The sequence below is a fragment of the Etheostoma spectabile genome, chromosome 3, assembly GCF_008692095.1.
Source record: "Etheostoma spectabile isolate EspeVRDwgs_2016 chromosome 3, UIUC_Espe_1.0, whole genome shotgun sequence".
NCBI lineage: Eukaryota > Metazoa > Chordata > Actinopteri > Perciformes > Percidae > Etheostoma > Etheostoma spectabile.
In genome coordinates this window covers 21,558,466-21,578,176 of record NC_045735.1, presented here as the reverse complement: position 1 = coordinate 21,578,176, position 19,711 = coordinate 21,558,466, and the positions used below count along the sequence as shown (strand labels likewise).

General features: G+C 40.8%; 1 protein-coding gene across 3 annotated transcripts in view; it reads left to right on the top strand.

Moving 5' to 3' along the window:
- The window catches only part of robo1 (roundabout, axon guidance receptor, homolog 1 (Drosophila)), a 385,111-nt gene that overhangs the window by 171,428 nt on the left and 193,972 nt on the right, over positions 1 to 19,711 (top strand). The window contains exon 1 of one of the 3 annotated variants that reach the window (XM_032502149.1): positions 6,959 to 7,815. The exons of the other annotated variants lie outside the window; for them this stretch is intronic. Within the exon in view, the coding sequence (XP_032358040.1) occupies positions 7,620 to 7,815 (196 nt within the window). The 5' untranslated portion in view covers positions 6,959 to 7,619. Of the gene's footprint in view, positions 1 to 6,958; positions 7,816 to 19,711 lie in introns of those variants that run through there. 3 annotated transcript variants of the gene reach the window in all.

Here is a 19,711-nt window from a genome sequence, read left to right as displayed (position 1 = left end):
AGAATGTCACATTCTAAGGAAAGCTCATTGTGGGACTGGCTCTAGTGACTGTAATTCTGCACCAAGGCTAAATTTTGGGAAAGAGACTCAGATATGGTATTAGGGGACCACTAAGATCTATGTAAAAGCATCCAAAGAGCACCATGTCATGGGACCTCTAATATCACTTTCAATTTCATATTGAGCAGCTATGCTTTATTTGTTCATGTTAAAGGGTAATTTGTTGCCTGCGGCGTGCGCCACTGACTTGAATATCACTGTTCAGATCAAGAAACATTCTCTTTCTGTGTCAAGTGCAAAAACAGATATTCAAATTGTCAAGTTTGCAAAATGACATTTCTGACTCTACTGTTTGTCTTCCCATGCGCCAGCTTTTTCTTCTTTTTTTCCTGCATGTGTGAGTGCATCAGTGGCAGAAAGTGGGTGCCAGTCCCCCCGGATCTCTTGCTGTGCTCCAAGCTGTGTGCTAGTGTCGCCTGTTCATCCCTGCTGGGTGTCTTTGTACCACCCATCAACCCTGCTGTCACGTCACGTTGGCCAGAATGTGTGCTTTCGTAAACGCCATACTGACATGGAGGAGAGAGGGAACAAAATGTAAAAGGGATAGTTAGAGAGTTCGAGAGATGCATGAAACACTGCCATGCAGTAATCTTCAATATCTTCTCTGTGTCTGCTTTCCCACTTGACAATCAATAAATATTAAGCTTAAGAGAGTGGTATTGTTAAATATGACATTTAGAGAGAACATAAGTAAGATAGGGAAAGAAAGAAAGAAGCCCCCACCTTGACCTGATGACGTCAGTTATTAAATCGTTTTAATGCAGTTCATACAGAGAATATCTGCCGGTTTGTAGCAACAATGTGTGCATGGGTGTGTTTTCCCCTCAGCTCCTGAAGCTATTTAACACCATTAGGCAACAATATCCAGCCAGAAATATTTTCCCACTAAAACATGAGTGCAGGGATATAATGGTAATACTAAGCATTTTTCTAACCATAAGCATTTTATCTTGCTTAGTCCTAGGGGTAGTCATTTGATCTGAGGTTATGAGGATTGCAAGAGTGAGCAGTTCTTTCAAGCAGGGTGCTGCAAGTCTGTAGCTGCACTGAACAGTCCAATAAAGAGGACAGGGAGCCAGCTGTAGCCGGTACACAGCGGTGGTGTGATAGTTGTAAGAGCTGTTCATCCATTTGTTTGCCTTTGTGGTTATTTTGGTGTAAAACGCTTTTTGTACACTGGGTGGCAGTTGCCTATAATGGACTGGAAATATGCAAGAAGACCTAATCCGTGACTCAAATTTGGTTAAGCCTCCTAACTGTATGATTGATGATGTTCTACCTGACTGCCAGAAACTTTGTAAATATCTGTAAGCAATCAATGCAGCGGAAAAGGTAAACATCTGGACATTGGTTTGTGCGTTAAAGCGCCCATAATATGCTCATTTTCAGGTTCATAATTGTATTTTGAGGGTGTACCAGAATAGGTTTACATGGTTTCATTTTCAAAAAACACCATATGTTTGTTGTACTGCACATTGCTGCAGATCCTGCTTTCACCCTGTGTGTTTAGGTCTCTGTTTTAGCTACAGAGTGAGACATCTGGCTTCTATACTATCTTTGTTGAGAGTCTCACATGCGCAGTAGCTCGGTAAGATCCCATCAGCTAGATAACTCTTTCTCCAACTTTGGTCAGTACAAGGCAGGATTAGCTGGGAGACTTCTTCTAGACGAGGGGCACTGTAGAATCCCTGCAGAACAGAGACAGGAAGTAGTTTATGCTGAACTAGTGTGTGTTGTAGCAGTGTTTTGCCATTGAGAACGAGCTAGCATGCTACGGTTAGCCACCTCATCTCGGCTAGTGATGTAGAAAGCCATGCCGATTTTGAACAGCTCACCCGGAGACTGAAGGCAGAGGACATTCAGAAACCGGATCTCACTCAAAACAGTACGGGTAGTTTGTTTTCAAGTTTGTATACTTGTGAAAGCACCAGAAACACAAAATAACACCCTAAATCCCAGAAAAAGTGATTTTTTTACTAATGTTGGCACTTTAAACAGTTGATGCCTAGCCTATGGAGAGAAGCCATGTTTCCATTTATGTATGTTCACACACATTTTCAGGTATGTAAACAGTAAAATTTGGTAAAACTCCCTCATTTGCACAAACAAGGTATTAAGCTGACTAAAGATGTTTTTTTTGCCTTTGTCAAAAAACAGTTGATTCTCTAAATGGGATATAGAAAACACCTTTAATGAATAAGTTCTGATGTAGCAAACATTTAATTCACAGGACTGATCAGCTGTTTCTGCTGTCACCGTTTTCTGGATGCTCCCATGTAGGGCTGGAAGATAAATCGAAAATGCATTGACATCAAAATTCTGAAGCTGTTACCAACATGACAATATTTTGATCATTTTTATAAAACTAAAATGTGACTTTTTTCCCTAAACGTTTTCATTTCAAGCAATATGTGCTTTCAATTTTATACATTTTCAACAAATAGCCATAATAATTCTCGCTTTGTGTTTCTTTCAATAAGCACTTGAATTAGAAAAAAAAGCTCACCTTCAATACTTGAGCCTTATTACAGTACAAACCTTGCCAATTAACCTTGAGGACAGAAAAATCATAAAATAAATGTAATTATCGTTCATTTATCTTTATCGAGGTAAAATGTGCAATTAATCTTGGTTTTGATTTGAGGTCATATCGTGCAGCCCTGCTCCCATAATGTGTCTTTGTCTCCTGACAGCATGAAACACAGCCAATACTCACAGACAGGAAGTAACAATTAAAACTTGCGTAACTGAACCAAATTCCTGAAGACCTTTGCGTTTTTCTCTTGTAGATGGGCTGGATACAGGCCAAGGCAACGTGTTTTTCTTTCCGTTTAGCAACCTCTACTTTATCTACACTGTTTAGTGGTAGGCGGTGTCTGACAGTCCCGGTTGGGTGTGTGATGCACAGTGGCAATATAGCCACAATAAAGATAATGGAACAGTGACTAAAAAATGGTAGTAGTTCATGTCATAGCAGGGCAGTGCAGGGCGTTACAGGGTGTAGCGTTGCATAACAGGGTTCAGCAAGACGTAGCAGGACATAGCTGGACGTAGCAGGGTGTACTGCAGCAGGACAATAGCGAAAGATCTTGGTGCCATCCTAATCCAAGGAAATATGCTCCGGGAAATAAACACTCTAGAACTAGGTTAGTAACAAATGGAAAGGGAGAGGATTGAGAAGCTCAGTGTGTCAAAGGAAGGAAGTCCTTTTAACAAAGAGCCAAAGACCCTCGGGGTAGTGTGTTACCATAGTTTAGCCTTGAGAACTGGCTCTGCATCTAAAGTTAGTCATATGGAGTCTGGGGATGTTGTTGAGGAACAAGGTTTTTAACATTTTTTTTTTTTTTTTAATAGTAGTTTTCAAAGGTTAATTGCACATCAAATTTTAAAACAAGACCTGTACCGAGATGTCATGGGCCAGTGTTGGACCTGATATTCCATTACACCTCATCCTTGCTGTTGTCCCTCAAGGCAGATTTTAAAACGCAAAATGGTTGAGGCTTAGTTTGGGGCCGCTTCCTTTTCGCTATCAGCGTAAAAATTGAAAGACGACTCATGCCTTACTGTTGACACAAACAACTGAAAGCATGTAGAGGATGGCAAGATAGAGCAGAGGTTTGACCCTGTGGCACCACAACTGACAAGATGTGTGCTGGAGCTGTGCGTTCTGCCAGATCCAGATAACCAAGTCCGGGGTGGTGCCAGAGATCCAAAGTGTTGGCGTTATGGAGGCACTAGACAAGGCTGCCCTATAACATCTAGTTTGAGTAAGAGCACTGTCAGCAGGTCAGCTACCAAATCACAAACTGTTTCTCAGATACATTATTATTCATATGTGCCCATTACCCTCTAGATGGGTAGTTAAAATGACCTTATGTTGAAATCTAGATGTGGCTTGGCAGCACTGTCATGGTAACCAGTTGTGAGATTGCCTAGAATTGTAATGGTATTTAGCAAAACTGCCAGAGCTAATCACCATGTGTGATTAGGTGAGTGAGTTTAAGTCATTTGGTACAGCATGTAATGTGTATGTGAGTCATGTGTGCATTGTTTACATTTTGTAGCGCAGGGCCCACTCAGCTATAGTGCAGAAGCTACATTATGATGTATATTACACACACACACACACAATACAGCAGACATCTTGGGGAAATTAACGGCATTTGGGATATATGTGCATATTAGAATAACATGAGACTATGATTAACATACAACAGAATATATAAGTATTACTACAGATATGTTTCATGTTAGCAAACAGCATTCACTGAGAAATGACTCAATGGGAGCGATTTGACTTATGTTAGCATCCGTTAGCATTTTAGGTGTGTGCGGCTCAACCTGAATAAAATACAATAAAGACAGTTTAGTGACGTCTGCATCGCATGTTGACGCTTGCCTCTTTTCTCTCTCAGTTCACAAAACAAAATAAGCTGTCTTAAGTCCATAATAACTGTGTGAGTGTTGACGAAATAATCTTTGCTCAATGTATCCATTCTCTGTAAGAAAGTTATTTGTGTGTTTTTACTTGGCATGTTATCTAGTTGTGGTATTCTTTTTGGCTCTGAATAAATGTGAGGCTAATCTTCTTCTAAGGCTGCATATTAACAAAGATACACTTCAGCTTACAAACATACACATTAAGCTACCTGTAGACAATTTTTAAATGCTGCCTTGTAGAAACACGCAATTTATTCTCCCTGCATAGAATTTGCGTTGCGTTGTCCAGGTCTCTAAGCAGTTGGCACTAGCAGTGACATTTCGCAGGTAGTTGGAATGTTAGATTGGCGTCCTGAGGGGTTGAAGTGGCCCGTCCTCACTGTAGTGGTGATTATTCCAGAGGCCTAATCATTACAGAGCTTGTTTTAATCAGATTTCCATCAGTGGCTAATGTAACATGATTAATTACATCTCCAGCAGCATGGTCCTTAAGGGCCACTACATCAGGATTACATGACCAACAAACAGGGACACGTTTGTAGGGCAATGTCCACACAATTCAACTAAATATGAACATCAAGGGATCAGACCTCATTTGAGAAAAATATACTGTATGTAGAGGGAGACTCACATTCCATATTGTATAATAGCTTGTGGCATAAAGCGTTCACCAAACATGTCAGTGTACAGATTTATGTTTTCGTCTTCTCCAAACTGACCTCTCACACTTGTAATTTCCCATTTATTTGGATTACATTGTGTTGGTTCAGGAGCAGATTTCACTTGGTAATGGAATTTTACACAACTGTGATGAAGGGCATATGGGGAGACATGGGAGGGCAGAGGGGGGAGGTGCTGCTGACACTTCCAGTTTCCCATGTTAACCTGCACTCACCTGCCCCCTGACAGCCTGGGCAGGTGGAGGAAACGAGCAGTGTAACTCTAAACCCTGACTTGCTGAGCTCATTTTTTATACATGAAAGTGTGTGTGTGTGTGTGTGTGTGTGTGTGTGTGTGTGTGTGTGTGTGTGTGTGTGTGTGTGTGTGTGTGTGGTATGATAATTTACTAATAAGTATTTTTGTAAATAGTACTTAAGGGGTAAAGTACTAGAAAACAAAACTGAGGTTTAGAAAAAACACAACACTGATATTCTGAGCAACCTATCAAGTATGTACAGCTTTAATATGCTACCAAAAGTGTGGAGGGTTTAGTAAGGGGAGTGTTTTGTTTCCCAGTACTGTACCCCAAAGGTACTCAGTATTTACAAAGATGAATAATTATTGGGTTTTATCTAGTTCTCATTTCCTCTAAAATGGCCAATTGTTACACTTTTGTTCCCCAAAGTCTTGTTTTCTTCCTCTGTACCGGCATTTAAGTCTTAGTAGGAACCGGTTATTATCTCAGTGGTGCTTGATTTATACAACCCAGTTGTGATTGTGGGCTGGGTGACAAGGGGGTTACCTTGTGTTTTTTTCCACAAAATAGGTCTTGCAGGTGCAAACAGCTGTGAGACCACACTTGTTATCTTGTTTTACAGATTAAGCGTGAAGAATGCTAAATTGATTTCATGAAGAATAAACAAAATACAATTTCCTTTTGGACATTCCCATCACTTAAAGTGTACCTTGATCCCCCTGAAGTTGTTAAAATGTCCAAACTATTAGCATGCTGTCGATTAAAGAAAGCCAATACAAGTGCATACATCAGGCTCAGTACAAACCTACAGTTTATGCGGTGCAACGAATAATAAAATATAAATATATAATAATTATACAAAAAAATCAGTGTGGGCGTATGTTTTGATTTCATGACTCACATTGATTAACAAGTGATGGCTTTTTTTGGCTCAATATTTTGAAGACACTCTGCATAGCTTCTGCATTTACAGGATGTATAGTAACTGTTCAACTGATTTGTAAAGCCGATGTTGTTCAAACATATTTTTCAAATTGTTTCAAAGGTATTAATTTGTAGCAATTGTGATTTAACTGTCGCACACAAAAACAACCAGTCAAACCAGTCTGCGTACTTGTCTATACAGGTGCATGTTTGCAGGGCATGCATGAACAACGGGCTTTTTAAATCTGGGAAAGCATTATGTTACAATAAACTTGCTTCAGTAGCACTCTATATATATATATATATATATATATATATATATATATATATATATATATATATATATAATCATGCACAGGTTACAACCAGTGATTTTAGTCAGGGTGTGCGGGTATCCACAATGAGAATACACTCATGAACAAGCATCATGGGCGTGCAAAAGCGCAAGAGCCATTGCACTTGAGAAATTGCATTCACACCCCCCACGCTTGTCTCACTCAGTCTCTCTCTTCCATATCTCCTTCCCTCCCTCCCTCCCTCCTTTGCTGGATGCATTGTCACTCTCTCTCCCTGTTTCTCTCTCTGTCAGACGCTCTGTTGACAAAGTCAAGGCTGCTCTGTGGGGAGCTATCTCTCTGATTTATTCCTTATTTTCATATCAACACTGCTCTGCTCTGAGACGAGTGGTAGGTGGACGCAGAGAGAGGGGGGAGGACGTCCATGCATTGACACACACTCCTGGACACAGTCACTCACTAAGTCGCTGCCTTGTGCGGGTGACAAGAGTTGGCTGCTGCTGGATCAGTGATGTGTCGCCATCAGTGTCACCGGTCCACACTGTGACCTGGACAAGTTTTGCTCAGCAAGAGGGAAAAGATTTGGCTTCTTCCTTTGCTGTATGTACTCATGGGAGCTGTTACTTCTGAGCTCAGTTTGGGGCTTTGACCGGGACTTCACTAAATACCTGCCTAAATCCAGGAGGAAAAAGAGAGAGTGCCGAGAGAAGAAAAAATAGACCAGATCAATATTACAGAGTGAAGCTCCAGAAATCCAGGCTTACTTTGCCTGTGTACCAATGCTGGTCTGTGAAAGTATCGCCTTCAGAGGGATCATTCCAATCCCCCAGGTGGAGACAGAGGAGGGATGTCTGTGGTGAGTGTGTGACCCCTCTGGAGTTCAGTGTCGTGGCCCAGGGCTAGCGAGCCCCAGGAAGCCGAGTAGGAGGAGGACGTGTTGTTGTAGTATTGGATCACTCCATTAAGCTGTGTGAGATAAATGAATGTGGGATAGCATTCCCCATGGCCCTGGACTCTCTGCCGTAGCCCCGATGCAAGCTTCAGAGGCCGGCATGGCTGGCAGGCGGATGCCCCTACTGCTGCTGGTGGTGCTGGCGCAGGTGCTGAGTGGAGTCTGTGTGCCAGGGGACGGCTTGGGGAAGTACAAGGGAAGCTGGAGGTGGAAAGGTGAAAGGAGCCGTGAGTAACTCCTCCTCCCTCTGCTATACTTTATTCGCTTTGCTTCCTCTTTGCATAATTTTCTTCTTCCTCTAGCATTTCTTTCATCATATGAAAATACCAGTGGGGTCAAACCTCTTTTCTTCCTAGCACTTTTGTTTTACTATTCTTTTTCAGTCCCTGGACTCTTGAAGTGAGATCCAGAAAGCAGTAAACCTTGCGTGCCACTTTGATTACTCTGGTTGCTGTTTGAGTCCCAACTCATTTCTCTGCGACAGGCACCTGGATATGAGAGTGAAATAAATCGTCTATATGAGGCCAGCGACCTTGGCATGTGTTGCCAGCTTTAAGAGGTATCAGTATGTACGTGACTGCCAGAGTGCCTCTCTGCTGTTGGATTTGCTGTGAGTTGCAACTCATAGTTTATTATCCCTCTCCCTGCACTCCTCCTCAGCATCACTCTAATATTCCTGTATGAATTTCTCTCAGGGTCTCATTCGTAGTCATTAATTGATCAGTGTTGAGTTGTAAAAAGCTACTCAGAGTGATGGGACTGCCTATTTCCTTAGAGTAAAAGCTGAGTGCAGCTGAGTGACTTCATTATATATGCTGACACATGGTGCATGGATGTTGGGAGGAGAGGGGATGTTCAAATGAACCGAGAGCTGCGGTTGTTTCAGGACGTAGCGGCTGCTGTCCCCGGGCTTTTTTTTGTTGCTATGGGCTAATGGGATTGTTTGGCATGCCACCACTGCTTGACACTGAGTGATGAAGTGGAGAGTTTGTCCCTTTGTGTCCGTCCCCTCTGTGGAGGTTAAAGGGAGATCACTATCTTGATACTGTTCCAAGATTAAATGACTGGAATGGGATAGAAGAGGCACTGAGTCAAGCTGGAGCGGGTCCTTTGCCTTCCCAAGGAGACATAAGCAGGTCTCAGGGTGTCACAGAAAGCGATCCCTTTTTCAGCTTACGATTACAATGACACTGGAATTCTTGTGTTAGTGTATCATTTAGCTACTTTAATTTCCTATTGTGTAAAGTGGTTTAAAATCCCACAGTTTGGTATCAGCTCACTGTTAATGATCTTTAATTCAACACAGCTCATATATGAGTTTCAGTTAACCGGGAGGACAATTAGGGATTTTGGTTTGCTGCGAAAACAAAACCATGCATTCTACAGTATCTTCAATTGATAAAACTGTTTTTCATATTTGAAAATATTCTATATGGATTTTTATAGGGATCTGAGCATGAGTTTGTGTATTGAGTGTTTGGCCAGTCCACCAGCAGACATTTGTACAAGATGGAAGTGAAATCTGAGCTTTTTTGCTTCACAAAAACCTGCTTGACTTCTGAAAGTACTTCTCCAAAACTCTGTGCCCTTTTTAAAATATGCCATCAAAAGTAACGTTTGATTTGTAGTTACTGATTAAAATATAGGAAAGAATATTTTTGCTATTTTCTGCTTTTTTCTATACCCTGACCCCGACCTTTTACTCTCTTGCGCAAGAGACACTGCTCATACAGTACTTAATACATTCTCGCAGTCAATCAACTTTCTTGATAACATGTGTGTTTCTTATGCCCGAGTAATAAATTCATGGTGGGATTAGGAGCTCTGTGCCATCTTTACCTGAACCAACAGCTCTCTGTGAACCTGGGACAGAGAGACTCACACGTATGAACATTAATATACAGTTACATGTTTCACTCCGTTACCATCCACTGGAAACACAGGTGTGCAATGCTGTTTGACTTATAGCTCAAGCTCCAGGACCACATTTCAAACATGGAAAGGTTTTCTAACAATTGGCTGGCGTACTAATAGGTGATGGTGCAAGATGTTTTTATCTTTCTTAAAAGCTGCTATAACCAATATTCAAAATTAAAAATTGATTAAATGACTACTTGCAGAAGGGGTTGGTTTACAGCCCACCACCTCAATGTTTTCTCTTACCACTCTCATCAACTCAATGCTATTTACTTATGCAGTAGGTAGCTGTTTCCAGCTGTAAAATAGTGGAGCGCAAAGTAGGGCTGCTCGACTATGGAAAAAAATATAATCACAATTATTTTGGTCGATATTAAAATCACAATGTTTTAACACGATTAGTCGTTAACTTCTGGAAAGATGTTGCAATTATTGAACTGAAACAATGGGAAAAGTTAAATAAATCAACTGTTAAAAAAACACTGAACTGTGAAATTTCCCTTAATACTTTTTGCTTTTTAACCTTTATTTTTTCACTCAGAACAAAAGAGGAAATAAGAGTTTACTCGCAAAACATAATGAGCTAAAATTGATTATTCAGTTTTTGTGATCATTGGGAGCTGAAATCATAATCCTGACTACATTTCGATTAATCGCACGGCCCTAGCGCAAATCCTTCATATGTCATCACTATAAACGTCAACCCTATGAAATGCATACACCTTTATTTAGAAAGATGCTGCATGAACATATCATATCGTACAGAACTTATGCACAACAATTCACAACACTCAAGGCATCCTGCAGAATTGCGGCGAGGGCCGGCTGCTCACGTGACAGCCAACCACATGACAGTTAAGTTTTAGCGGTCTTTGCAGTAAACTTTAGCCGAGAAAAGGTTACTGGTGAGGCATGGTGAGGCCCTGGTCATTTAAGCGGCCGTAGAGAACACTCTGAGGTCCCGGTCGTTTTAGAGTCCGTTGCTGTTAAGTTTAACTTAAGTAGAAGCTAAGTTTAGCTAAATTTAACTTAAGTAGTAAGTTAAGTAGTAAGTTTGGCTAAGTTTAAGTTTTGCTTAAGTAGTAAGTCCCCTAAACTTAACTTGCTGTTAACTTAACTTGCTGAACTTGCTAACTTAACTTGTTACACTTAACTTGCTGTTAAGTTTAGACACCAAAACGACTAGTTAAGAAAGGTTAGAAAAAAGGTTGTAGTTTGGGTTAAAACACGGGTCTCCTTGAATGGTACTCCCGGGGCACAAACACCCTTTTCTTCCCCTTAACTTCTTCCGGGAGACGCATGCCTACCCCCCCCATTTCCCCTTTAAAACCCTGTGTTTTATGACCCACCCGTACTTCACAACCACCTCAATATCGTCATGTCATTGAGCTGAATACAGTTATAAATATGTGGAATCCATACAAGTCCCAGTACATTACTTTTCACAGCTACAGTGTATATATATGAATAGTTCATGAGAACATCCTGTAATATAGCACTGGATGTAGTCTGATGTAGTAAACATCATTAAAATATATCCATCTTTAATGCATCCCAGCCCATGTATGATATAATCATCACAACCTTTCTCTTGTTAGTGATTTCTAATCTCGTCACCTTTACCAGCACACAGAAAAGAATGCTTTATCTGTATTAACCACTAAACTGTGTGTGGGTTTATCTCTCTCGTCTCTTACTGTATATTCTGAATGTGGCATGCTGCAGTCTGCACACAAAAGTTCCATTTGGCAGCCCACAAATAATACAGTGATATGCATGAGGGCAGCCTGCAGATATAAGTGATAATGTCACCAGCTAAGATGTGCTACCTGAGAGTAAATCTCTTCCAAAGTAGAGCTCCTCTCTCTCTGACAGGGCCATACGGTATGTGCATTTTTATAGTTCATGTAAGCACACACTCTTCTCTATCCCTCTTGTCTCAACACCTCAGACAGAGACACACTTACACTGGTACACTGGCCAGTACATGAACCAACAGTAGGAGTAATATGGGATTTCTGCATGTATTTTCTTTGTGTGCACATGATAAATAAAATATCAGAATTTCTATTTTTAGTGACAAGTTGTCTCCTCGAGTCCACACAGCTTAGATATGTCCCTCTCTGCAATCCTTTCCTTAACGTCTGTAACTTTATTCCCTGCTTTTTACATCTTCCCCTTTTGAGTTCTTACAGCTATTTGCTAGACAAGTTGAAAGACTTCTCAGGGTTGGGCTAGTTGTGTTGCTGCAAGCAGATGTACTGACCCCCTTTCAAAATGACAATGTGCATAATTAATACAGTATATTTTCAGTATTCATGCATAAAGATGAGCTTTGGTCCAACTTGTACAGAGAGACCCACCAGCCCCACCAGTGCTGTTTGCTGACGTGTTGGTTCTCCTTTCTGACATAGCCTCATCCTCATGATAGATGAGGAAGATTATAGGATTTACGGCTGATTTACTCTGCACTGGATGCTAAAAGAAGCCACAGAAACATGACTGGCTGCCTCTCAGAATTCAATCAAAGTACAAGACATTTATTTCAGATATACCCAGTACCCAGCGCTTTTCCATGGATATCATTTAAAGTCTGCATACCTTTTGTGCTCATTACTGCAGGAAAAGTAACTAGAAATGTAGACAGATATAAATGATTTGTCATTTGTGTGACAAAAGTGTTAGGGCTTGAAAGACTGTCATGGTAAATGATCTAGCAGTATGCAGTTGAGATTATATTTGTTCTATCTACAGTACAGTAGGGTTTGGCCTGGATAAGTCTGTGGTTTAATTTGCCTGAATGAGCAAGTTTGGGCTTTGTGTTTGCAACTGAACCAACACTACCGTTGTTAATATCGGTTTGACCTGTAGACATATTTTCCATGGGAGTTGCACATGCAGGGATGTGATCGCTAGTATCCAATAGATGGCAACAGTGACATGGTGCTGGAGGGACTGGATGGGTGCTAATGAGCTGTGGACTGAATCCTGGGGTTTGGGTCAGAGGCCAGACGAGTCCAGACAGTCAGAACCACACACATCAGAAGCATGGCCCAAACCAGTTCGCCTTTGTAAGCAGAGCTGGGCAATATATTGACATTATATCAATATTGTGATATGAGACAAGATATCGTCTTAGATTTTGGATATCATAATATGGCATAAGTGTTATCTTTCCCTGGTTTTAAAGGCTGCACTAGAGTAAAGTTGGGGTACGGTGCCCTGCTCAAGAGGTGCCCAGGAGGTGTAGTAGCATCTCTCTAGCCACCAATCCACACTCCGTACTTTGAAAATCTCATTGTGTAAATATTTTGTAAAAGAACCAATAGTCAACACTACAATATCGATATCAAGGTATTTGGTCAAAAATATCAAGATATTTGATTTTCTCCATATCGCCCAGCCCTACATGTAAGACAATTATTACACATGCCCGTGTAAGGAATGTATGATGCCCATCACTTACCCTCATATATCTAATAATGGAAAATATCTAATCTTAGTTGAATGTAAAAACCTGTTGCAAAATGTTGCATGTTAAATTATTCATACTCGCCCTTTAATTTACCATGAGAGGTGTTAATGAGCACCAGTGTCCAGATGTTTCTTTTTTTTCCTTGGGGTCATCCTTAACTTCCTTCGTCTAAGCTCTGTTCTTCATCACGTCTTTCCCATTTCTCTCTAATTAGTTAACAATAAGTGGAGAATCTCAATTACTGCCTGTCACAAAGTCCGGAACAAGGCTGTGGAAGGTCAATTAGAGGTATGATGGGCTGGGCAAGGGGAGCAGGTGCAGATGTTATCAGGGCATGCCTTGGGGTGAGTATCTGAATATTCATCTCAATCTCAATAAATGTACGGCGCCAAACTCTCATTATTTGTGGACAAATAAGAAATACGTTTGTTTCACTTCGACAGAAGAAGACATCTGATAATGCATTACCCAAGTCTGTTTTGTTTTTTGCACGCTTTAAAATCCTGCACAGCAAGACTCTGTATTCAATTTTAATGGGTATTGTGCAAAGAGACATAGCCCTCGGGTGTTTGCTGCATTCACATAAAGGAAAACCACCTCGTATGCTATGAATTATGAGAAGAATTGAAACTTTTTGCAGAGAGAAGTGAAAAAACAGGTGGACAGTGATCCGACATGGTCCATAAATATTGGGTTCTGACAGGCGTGGGCAAGAGTGAAAGCACAGGGATCCGGGATTCCGAGGATATGTAGGATCAAGGGTCATTAAGTGCTGAGGCAGGTCTTCAGAGGTTAAAAATCAAAAGGTACCACTCCTCCGACTCCTTGATGTTTTATTTCTCCTTTTTCACGCCACTTTCCCTTCAACGGTTTTAAAGCCAATGTTTACGCATACAAACGCCCTGGTTTCCACATCTGGATCTGAGGCATGAAATTAAAAATAAAATGCAAAAAAAAAAAAAACACATGCTTTTACTTCACTTAACTTTATATTCTGTTTTAGTCCATACACGCCTTAGGTTGACGCCATTCCCTTAGTAAACCTTAGACCATTCTGGGCATTTCTGTGGGCTTCCATGCTGAGAAAGAGTCTCACATTTTCATTTGCATAACAGCATGAGACCACATTAATAAGCGTTTAGAAAACTGATATGACATTAAGTGGCTGCTATAATAATGTATTTATTTATTAGTCCACATTGGCTGATGACTCATATATTGGTTGGGTGTAAAAAGCAATGCATAAGCATAATTCCACTTATTCTATCTAATGGAGAATAAGGTTTCAGTTAGGTAGATGTGATGGAATAAGGTGTTCTTGAGGTTTTGTTTGCTTTTTTTAAATATTAATCGTAAAGTTGAAACAAGTTTGGGAAGCTGGTGTTTGGTTAGCACAGTATCATAGGCTGTAAATCGCAAAGTTGTATTTATAAATAAATAATACTGAACTAAACTTAAAATGACATTCTAATGTTATAATTATTGGAATTAGCTACCAAACAATGATTGCACCAAATCTAAGCAGTAGTTTTATTTCAAATGAACCAAGTGGCAGTTGGTCAAGGCCACGACCCCCAGCCTCCACCTTCTCCCCCCCACCCCCTCCTCCTCAAAAGCTACAGACTCAGAAATGGCACATACTAAGGAAAGCTCATTGTGGGACTGACTCTGCAATTCTTCACCAAGGCTGAATTTTGGTAAAGATACTTCAGATATGGTATTAGGGGACCACTAACGTCTATTCAAAGCATTCAAAGAGCTCCATGTCATGGGACCTTTAACAAGTTGTTGGACAGATAGTCTAGCTAGCTGTCTGGATTTACCCTGCAGAGATCTGAACATTCTCGACATAGACTAGGGTTTTCTGCACTCCAAGAGGTGAATCTGGACAGGAAGATGTGAACCCTTGGGCATGTTATGCCGACCTGCACGGTGAAGCCTCACATTGAAAAGTGAAGAGAATACCTGGTTGTCTACACCCTCGCGAGGCCAACCGTCTAGTTAGCAGTGACCAGAAGTGCAGTACATGTGAAGTGAGCAGGTAAATGGAAAAGGTGAAAATGTGGGTGACAAAAACACCCAATTAGACAAATGAGAACACACATACTGTATGTTTGCCCTTCTGGTAGTACAAAAAGTAATCTTCAGAGATCTTTAGCTATACTCTTCTTGCCATTGTTTAATAGAAATACTTACTTACATTAAAATATTCATGTATGACAGAATGAGTTCAATTTTATAGTGCAGTTTGTCAGCTCTTTCATTACCATTTTAGCTGATGAGACAGCTTTTTCTTTTGGCTTCCTGAAATACATACTGTAGGGCAGTCAGACATAAATGCATGGATATAGGCCAGCCAGTCTGTTTGGCTGACAGCAGGAAAGTCTACCATCCAGCCACAGAAAAGCTTTTTAACATCCCAGACAGAAATCAGCTGGGGCCTCTGTTTTCCCTTTACTTCCCTGATGAAGTGGTAATTACAGGAGAGGCCTCACACCTCCGGAGAGCAGACCATCTTTACGCTCAAGGCACCGTGTTGTAAGCCTGTCTCAGACACATTTTGGTCACATCATTGACCAGAGGCATCATGGCTGAGAGTTGCACAAGTGGACGTTTATGACCAAGAAATGGTCCAGTAGGGACTGAGGGAATTCCTGCTGTGTGACTGTTGCACTTGGATCAATTTGGTGTGATCACTAATGGAAATTCTATACAATTGTAATGGAAGACCTTTATATATCTATCTGTGGAGGATAAAACGGCAGCATTATGTGAAGGATTGTGTTGTTCCTTTTTATACCCTTTTTCACAATTCTTGAGCTTTTAGAACTCTTTCCCTAAATAAACAAAAACATATTTTCTCCCACAGAATGGTTTTGGAAATCAGCTTAATAGCTATTCCAATTCTGCCTGTCTGCATGGCTTCCATAGTGGCGGATCCACATCAGTGTGAGCGTAATCCAGCTGTGTCAGTGGTTGGTCTTCCATGGTGGGAACTGAGAAGGCCTTTGCATCAGCATCCCTCCGTCGCTGACGCAGCATTTGCACACACCATTTACTCACAACAATCCACAGCTCTGTCTACCAGCATCCGCACGGTCATGATGGAAATACGTTCCTCACAAAACACTGGTTAACTGTGAGCTTGTGTTTTGCATCTGTGTGGAGATATTCAAGCCATCTGTTTCCACAACACAGACTTTTTCTTTGGGTTTGAAGTCAACGTCAATTGGCATCAGTGAAGCTCCAAGGTTGGTATAGATTACAGTGGTAATGCTCAATTGAGCTTCATTCTCACCATATGTGGCAGTCTCAGAATTATACTTCAAGGTGTCCTTTGCCTCTATTTTAACTTTTTTTAATTTGTTTTTTTTTGTAAAATTGTATGGCATCGTCTTGCTGTAACAACGCTCAACTCTATTATGCCAAGATAGGAATATAATGCTGACTTTTGTGAGTGCTGTGTGAAGTGGAGGAGCAATCAGAAATCACCCACGACTTATGAGTCGGTGAGAGGCCAGCCATGGCGGCGGCACTAATCAGCACTAATGAAGACTGGCAGTGTGGCCTCACACCATATAACCTAAAATGAACCCCTCTTATTAATTTGCTAATTGGAAATCTGGAATGAGACAAGGTCAGTGTTATTTCCCTGAACGGTCTCTTTTGTTTCTTCACTTTTCAAAGACTGTGGGTAAAAGACGACTGGTGATTATCCAAAGTGGCATACATTTGATCATTTGGCTCCTGCATTTAGTTGTGTGTGCGCATATGTTATGTTGCATTCTTTTCTAAAATGCTGGAGCTATTCAGCATTGAGAATACAGCACTGTTGCAGGATAAAAGTGAAACGGCACAGAAATCATCCCACACCACATGAAGGCACTATTGGACATATTACCACCAGATGTCTGACACCATGGCATTCGTTTCCCCCTCCGTAGCACTCTTGAACGCATGAATGTAACAAAAATGTTGTTGGTGTCTTTTATGATTTACAATGCCGTGGATTTTTTTGGAATAAAGCCTGGAGAGTTGCAATAGACATTGTGCTGTGTGCAACCAAATACAACCTTAACTTTCAAGGACAGAGTGGCTAGTTTTTTAGGAATAAAAGAGCACTTTTTCATGTGTCCAAGCTTAACGCAAACAGATGGAAATGTAATACCCTGCAGTGTAGCACATCAGTCCATAGCTGCAATCCAGAGAGTCACCTGCCACTAATAAATTTTGCTGATTTTGTGTGGTGAAGGGGTGACAGAAGGGAGGGCTGTTTGAGGCCTTGACAGGAGGTGTGGAGAGTTGCACTTTGGATTTTGTTGCATTTCTTGCCTTTTTGGGATTTACGATCTGCTTCTCACAGCCTCTGGCCCTCGGGTGCCTCGGCGTTCCCATGTGTCATGTGACACTACTGCTTTGTAGCGAGCAAAAGTCGCAGAGAAGCCCGTTGCCAGGTTTATTCGACACAAGTAGTTCATGGAAATGATTAATATTAAATTGTTTCTTTGGGTAATATTAGCAGGTATTTCTTTATGTAAGGAGTTACTGATGTAAAAGTAAACATCAATGGAAATGTTGAATTTCCCCATGAAGATCATCAGGGCATCAGTGTGAAGAAGAGCATATAAAATAACCGTTGACTCAACTGCATTTTGAATCTTTTTGACATTCAGTCAAACATTCAGATATTTTTTTATTTTTTTATTTTAACCTTTATTTAACCAGGAAAGTCCCGTTGAGGTTAAAAACCTCTTTTTCAAGGGAGTCCTGGCCAAGAGGCAGGCAAAAACACAATCAATTACATTTATAAAAGTTATACAACACAGATAGTTAAAAACATTTACAATGTAAACAGGTCATTTCAGGCTCTCTCAATCTGGATTTAAAAGCATTTAAAGAAATAAGTTCAGATAATTTCAAGTCTTTTTGCAAAGAGTTCCATGCAGAAGGAGCGGAGAAGACAAAAGCCCTTTTTCCTAGATTTGTACGGGCAAATGGAACAATGAGCAGCAAATCATCTGATCGCAATGTATAGGAACCAACATTTCTCCATGTGATCAAACTACTGATGTACGATGGCAACAGACCTAGCATGGCCTTATAGATAAAAATATGCCAATGCCCTGATCTCCTGTTTGACAGCGATGGCCATCCCACTCTGGAATACAAGTCACAATGATGGGTTAGATTTTTACAATTTGTAATAAATCTCAGAGACGCATGGTACACAGTGTCAATCTTATGCAGACACTGTGCTGAGGCAGTCCCATACACCATATCACCATAATCTAAGACAGATATTTAGGGGTAATCAAGATATGCAACAAAACTTTATACAGTCCCATCTGAGGCCACTCTTGGTTTCATTTCCATATGAATTATGGGGTCGAATGTCACAGCTGGTATCCATCCGTTTCCACACATACATGTCTAAATGCCGAATGCAGAAAAACTTTATGCTCTTTACAGGCTGACTTACATTGATGATTGTCATAATGAAACAACATAGAAATGAAGTAGAGGGTTAATAAATATGAAAGATTTGAATTGGGTAAATCTCCCTGACAGGATTTAGTCCTGAAATGAGTTAGAGCAAATGCGTAATGAAATATTATGAATTGTTTCATAACCTATAATTATGTCATCACATGAACACCCTCTGGCATATATCGGGTGGAAACCAGCTTTGATTTAATGAGGTGACAGTTGGAAGGATGTTGTTTTAAAGGAATACTGAAGCTCATATAGTCAGCAGCCATGCACTGTATGTTCCATATTGTTTAGTAATTTTCTTACCTTGGATTTGTTGGGTTGATATCTTCTTCTAAAATCCTCTGGACATTTTCAAAAACGTCTGCTTTACAAGTGTTTCTCTGAATTCCACGGGGGGAAATGTTTGGCTTAACCTGTCAGAAAACGCACACAGTCAGTTCACACATTGTAAATCTTGATCCCGCCTTCATCCTGAAGAATTTGGACTCAAAACTTGCCTTAGGTGATACTGACTATATTTCCTTCATCCTAAGCCTTTTTTCACTCGACAACTTAATGCATTTCTGTATATTTTAACACATCATTTGTCTTTCTTTTAGTGCAACACAACTATCCTGCCAATGCCAACGTTTTTTCTTTAACAACAGAGGAGACCATGAATGGGTCTAATCTCGGCTGGCTTACCAACAACCTCTCAAACATTCCTTTCCAGTGACTTAGTGGATGTTTGAAATGCTGATCCCTGTTGTTTTTTTTTGGACTAAAATGATATCACACATTGTGCATGACTGTTTGACACACTTGAGAAGTGTCTCACCATCCCTATCGGTGTCACATAAACCAAAATCAAAGCCATGCCACAGGCGTGCTGACATTTCATCCTTGTTCGCAGCTGCAAACGGCTGGAACTTAGAATAGGACAACAAAAGAAGAGCGATGCTTGTCATGTTATCCCGCAGATTTGGATCGTCTTTATGGTCCCCTTGCCTTCTCACCGACTACTTTGCACATCTGTGTACATGTAGCAAAGCACAGAGATCCTGGCACAGCCACTGCTACCTAAGCTAGCGGTATTGATCTGGCTGTCTACTTAGATTGTAACTTTCTCCTCAGTGGTGCTGAGAAACTGGCTGCATGCCTGCAATGTTCTGACCACACATCTTCTCGGGGCCTCATTTCCATCTCCTCTAATCAGAACTCGGCATATTGAGAGCATAAGTTGGTTTATCTGCACTCTC